The 6,000-nt window shown below is 33.0% G+C and overlaps 1 protein-coding gene across 1 annotated transcript in view; it reads right to left on the bottom strand.

The window, feature by feature from the left end:
• Positions 1-1,198: 1,198 nt before the first annotated feature.
• LOC114329621 (beta-ureidopropionase) overlaps positions 1,199-6,000 on the bottom strand; it is a 36,106-nt gene continuing 31,304 nt past the window's right edge. Inside the window, exon 8 of the mRNA XM_028278792.1 lies at positions 1,199-1,383. Coding sequence (XP_028134593.1) covers positions 1,297-1,383 — 87 coding nt within the window. The 3' untranslated portion in view covers positions 1,199-1,296. The remainder of the gene's footprint in view (positions 1,384-6,000) is intronic.

The following is a 6,000-nucleotide window of genomic DNA, read 5'->3' as shown; positions in this document are numbered from 1 at the left end:
AAAAAGTATCTATTCGTTACAAAGTACTCGTTACTTACGAATACCGAAAGTAACGATTACTATACAAAGAGGCAAATCGTTACTTTGATTACTCTGATTACTTCGTACCAGTCGTATCAGAGCGAGTAACGACTATTGTATCTACTTTAATTACTCTGATTACTTCGTTACTTCGTACCAATCGTATCAGAGCGAGTAACGACTATTGTATCTACAACCTAGGTACACTTGATTATTTTCTACCAATCGTATCCCAGCGAGTAACGGACGGGACCGGTATTTTACGAGTGTTATCGAATATCGTTATCGGTATGAAGCGTTTTAAGGGTGTGAGGGTGAGAAGCAGATAGAAGATGAAACAGAGATAGGTATAATGGTATACGTAAAATATGTAATGTATGTCATTAACAAAGATCGAATGCGAGAACCCTATATTTTTATCTAGATCTATATCTATACCTATACAAAATACCTACCTACTGAGAAATACGATTCTCGATATGATTACCGATACTAAAATACAAAAGTAATCGTAGTAGTCAAATCATTTTTATCCCTTAAACAGATCGGTGAAGGTCGTTGTTATATCGGAATACCTATACCTACAAAATACCTACCTACTGAGAAATACGATTCTCGATATGATTACCGGTACTCAAATACAAAAGTAATCATAGTAATCAAATCATTTTTATCAATTAAACAGATCGGTGAAGGTCGTTGTTATATCGGAATACCTATACAAAATACCTACCTACTGAGAAATACGATTCTCGATATGATTACCGGTACTAAAATACAAAAGTAACAAAAGTAATCATAGTAATCAAATCATGTTTATCCCTTAAACATATCGGTGAAGGTCGTTGTTATAATAATATCGGAATACTTATACAAAATACCTACCTACTGAGAAATACGATTCTCGATATGATTACCGGTACTCAAATACAAAAGTAATCATAGTAATCAAAGTAACGAATACTGTAAATGATTACTTTATACAAAAGTAACGATTTGTAACGAATACTCGAAAGTATTATAACTATAATCAACATCACTACTATTTATCGGCCTGTATGCTTTATAAATTTGTAAAACGCTCAGGCAATAGATAGGTCACCAAGGATTCTGCGTTCCTATATAGTGAATTTTCTGTTTCTCTATCTAAAATCATATTGAAAATAATACATTAATATCAAAAAATAAGATCTCACATTTTTAATATCAAATTAAATAAAATGTAATAAACAAAAAAACATTTTTCGTGCAAAAAATACTTTAGTTTTAGAGCAGTTATGATTTCTCTATGAGTTGTGGTTTAAAGTCGGGCTTAATAGCTTCTTTCAGTAGATCTGCATACATATCCAGCCTTTGAGTCATCTAAAATAAAAATAAATTTATTATTTTGATTTGCCTATCATGGAAACAAACTGTAGCTTTACGCAGGAAATAAAGCACTAAAATCGCTTAAACCTCTACCTTTTTTAAAGTAAAACTGATCGTTATGAAACCTTTTGCATTCGATTCGGAAGAGCTTCGGAAAAATTCTTGACCACTTGGCATGAGCGACAAATGAAAATTGCAGTTTTGTAGACGGAAAATACTTTTTTCAAAGTGCACCTCAAAGTGTTCAAAAAATAAAAATTCACAACTCGCAAAATAATTATGGAAATGAGTTCAAGTTTCATACTCGGGGGGTTTTGAGGTCCCTGAAAAGAAAAAATCATGTTGACGAAGCTGTAAGAGGTACCTGGTGCCCCGTATCCCGGTATGCACGTCTACATACGTTGATTTTAAATACAGGGTGTAACAAAAATATAGGTCATAAATTTAATCACATATTCTTGGGACCAAAAATAATTCGATTGAACCTAACTTACCTTAGTACAAATGTGCGCATAAAAAAAGTTACAGCCCTTTTAAGTTACAAAATGAAAATCGATTTTTTCGAAAGTATCGAAAACTATTGGAGATTTTTTATTAAAAATGGACATGTGGCATTCTTATGGCAGTAGCATCTTAAGAAAAAATTATAGTGAAATTTGGACACCCCATAACTGGGCAACGACGTGAATACCGGGATGCCGGGCACCAGGTACCTCTTACCGATTTTCCGACCCGATATTCCTGTTCAACGACTTAAAAAATCTCTAGAGTATGAAATTTGAAATCATTTACTTGATTATTTTCCGAGTTGTGAATTTTTATTTTTTGAATACTTTGAGATGCACTTTGTAAAATGCATTTTTCGCCTACAAAACTGCAATTTTCATTTGCTAAGTGGTCAAGAATATTTCTGAAGCTCTCCCGAATCGAATGAAGTCTTACTCTAAAATGTTACAGGTGTACCTAATACTTTATTCCTTCACCTAATTGCAGCTTTAACTTTGTTTTTCTATAAAGCTGAAAAGTTTACATGTTAATGTTAGTCTAAAAAGAACTATAAAATTTTCACTAGTAATACCACTAGAGGTCAAATTATTTCCGGAAATTTTTTTGAGATCATGAATATTTTGAAAATTTCCCGAGTCGCAGACGAGGGAAATTTTCTAAAAATATTCATGATCAAAAAAAAAATTTCCGGATATTAATTTGACTTCGCGTGGTATTCGGTAAGAAAATTCCACACCTGTAATTTTGAACCAATCAAAATACGTTATTTTGACAGATCACCATGGCAACGGAGGTATTTTATCGGAAATTTTTTGCTCGTGGGGTACCCAACAGCGAATTATAGTGGAAATTTTTTGACGTTTACAATAACAGAACATTTTTGACAGACTGGTTTTTATTTGTTTACATAATTTAGTTTTGATTCATTTTCTATCACTTGTAGTTACTTAAAACTTATGTAAAATTGAAGAATATACTATTTTCTATCTTGAAATGGTATTCCCATGCAACTACAATGAGTAGAAATTACGAATTTGAAAGCCTAAATAATTGCTGACAAAGCTATGGCGCGCTATTAATCTGTTCATGCAGCTTTGGATTTTCAAATGCAAATTTGGTGTGGAATTTTCTTACCGAATACCACGCGAAGTCAAATTAATATCCGGAAATTTTTTTTTGATCATGAATATTTTTAGAAAATTTCCCTCGTCTGCGACTCGGGAAATTTTCAAAATATTCATGATCTCAAAAAAATTTCCGGAAATAATTTGACCTCTAGTGGTATTACTAGTGAAAATTCCACACCAAATTTGCATTTGAAAATCCAAAGCTGCATGAACAGATTAATAGCGCGCCATAGCTTTGTCAGCAATTATTTAGGCTTTCAAATTCGTAATTTCTACTCATTGTAGTTGCATGGGAATACCATTTCAAGATAGAAAATAGTATATTCTTCAATTTTACATAAGTTTTGTGTAACTACAAGTGATAGAAAATGAATCAAAACTAAATTATGTAAACAAATAAAAACCAGTCTGTCAAAAATGTTCTGTTATTGTAAACGTCAAAAAATTTCCACTATAATTCGCTGTTGGGTACCCCACGAGCAAAAAATTTCCGATAAAATACCTCCGTTGCCATGGTGATCTGTCAAAATAACGTATTTTGATTGGTTCAAAATTACAGGTGTGGAATTTTCACTAGTAATAAAAATTTCCGGATATTAATTTGACTTCGCGTGGTATTCGGTAACAAAATTCCACACCAAATTTGCATTTGAAAATCCAAAGCTGCATGAACAGATTAATAGCGCGCCATAGCTTTGTCAGCAATTATTTAGGCTTTCAAATTCGTAATTTCTACTCATTGTAGTTGCATGGGAATACCATTTCAAGATAGAAAATAGTATATTCTTCAATTTTACATAAGTTTTGAGTAACTACAAGTGATAGAAAATGAATCAAAACTAAATTATGTAAACAAATAAAAACCAGTCTGTCAAAAATGTTCTGTTATTGTAAACGTCAAAAAATTTCCACTATAATTCGCTGTTGGGTACCCCACGAGCAAAAAATTTCCGATAAAATACCTCCGTTGCCATGGTGATCTGTCAAAATAACGTATTTTGATTGGTTCAAAATTACAGGTGTGGAATTTTCACTAGTAATAAAAATTTCCGGATATTAATTTGACTTCGCGTGGTATTCGGTAAGAAAATTCCACACCAAATTTGCATTTGAAAATCCAAAGCTGCATGAACAGATTAATAGCGCGCCATAGCTTTGTCAGCAATTATTTAGGCTTTCAAATTCGTAATTTCTACTCATTGTAGTTGCATGGGAATACCATTTCAAGATAGAAAATAGTATATTCTTCAATTTTACATAAGTTTTGTGTAACTACAAGTGATAGAAAATGAATCAAAACTAAATTATGTAAACAAATAAAAACCAGTCTGTCAAAAATGTTCTGTTATTGTAGACGTCAAAAAATTTCCACTATAATTCGCTGTTGGGTACCCCACGAGCAAAAAATTTCCGATAAAATACCTCCGTTGCCATGGTGATCTGTCAAAATAACGTATTTTGATTGGTTCAAAATTACAGGTGTGGAATTTTCACTAGTAATAAAAATTTCCGGATATTAATTTGACTTCGCGTGGTATTCGGTAAGAAAATTCCACACCAAATTTGCATTTGAAAATCCAAAGCTGCATGAACAGATTAATAGCGCGCCATAGCTTTGTCAGCAATTATTTAGGCTTTCAAATTCGTAATTTCTACTCATTGTAGTTGCATGGGAATACCATTTCAATATAGAAAATAGTATATTCTTCAATTTTACATAAGTTTTGAGTAACTACAAGTGATAGAAAATGAATCAAAACTAAATTATGTAAACAAATAAAAACCAGTCTGTCAAAAATGTTCTGTTATTGTAAACGTCAAAAAATTTCCACTATAATTCGCTGTTGGGTACCCCACGAGCAAAAAATTTCCGATAAAATACCTCCGTTGCCATGGTGATCTGTCAAAATAACGTATTTTGATTGGTTCAAAATTACAGGTGTGGAATTTTCTATTAAATATAGTAGGTACCAAAAAACAATCTCACTTGGCATGGCAATGATCATACCTTTATTGATAATTTGGTCTATTATTTGATTGTATGAAATCATCTTAAATATTAACAGAAAATTAGCATGCTTTATAATACTATACCTTTACATTCCAATTCCATTTTATTATTTAATTGTGTCAGCAAAATTCTCTTATTTACGGTCAATCTTAGTCACGGAAATTTTATGCATACTATTTCTACATAGTAAGTACCTAGTTAGTCTATACTCTGACCTGACTCTGTGCCTATGTCTGGCATTATTCACCGGAAAAAGTAGAAGAATCTAGTCAAGATTGTTGAAGCTAAGGACCTCTAAGGTCTGTAGTTATATACAATTATAAGTTTTGTTCGTAGATGTTATTTTGAATTAATGTTTATTACTATTACATACCTATTTGATCAGTAGTTGTTCTTCGTGGTCTAAACCCTCATAGTCGGAGAGATAGAAGCGGATTTTGCTCGTGATAAGTAACATGGAAAAACTATACGGGGATATGTTGAATTAGTTGCGTACATGACTTTCCCCAACGGCGGAAACCAGAGTGGGGGACAAAGGTAGTTATAAAGGGTCAAAGTCGCGGTTTTTATTATTTTTTTTGTGACGCTCATAATCGAGATAGTGCACCAAAATTTGGGAATAAGTAGGTTATGACGTAACTAAGTTAAATCTCCAGGGGCGGAACGCTGCGTGGCCGACAACGGGGTGGGGGCAGGGGTGAATATACAAATTATAAGGGGTTTTTTGTGACGTTCGTCATTGAGATAGTGCACCAAAATTTGGCAATAAGTAGACCATGACCTAATTGAGTAAAATCTCCAGAGGCGAAAACCTTAGTGGGGAACGGGGTAGTTATAAGGGGTCAAAATCGCGGTTTTTATTATTTTTTTTGTGACGCTGATGATCGAGATAGTGCACCAAAATTTTTGAATAGATAGGTCATTACGTAACTAAGTAAAATCTCCAGGGGCGGAAAGCTAGGTGAG

The sequence above is a fragment of the Diabrotica virgifera genome, chromosome 3 (assembly GCF_917563875.1).
Source record: "Diabrotica virgifera virgifera chromosome 3, PGI_DIABVI_V3a".
In the NCBI taxonomy this organism is placed as follows: Eukaryota; Metazoa; Arthropoda; class Insecta; order Coleoptera; family Chrysomelidae; genus Diabrotica; species Diabrotica virgifera.
The sequence above is the reverse complement of the archived record's forward strand: the minus strand, read 5'-3'. Positions and strand labels throughout refer to the sequence as shown.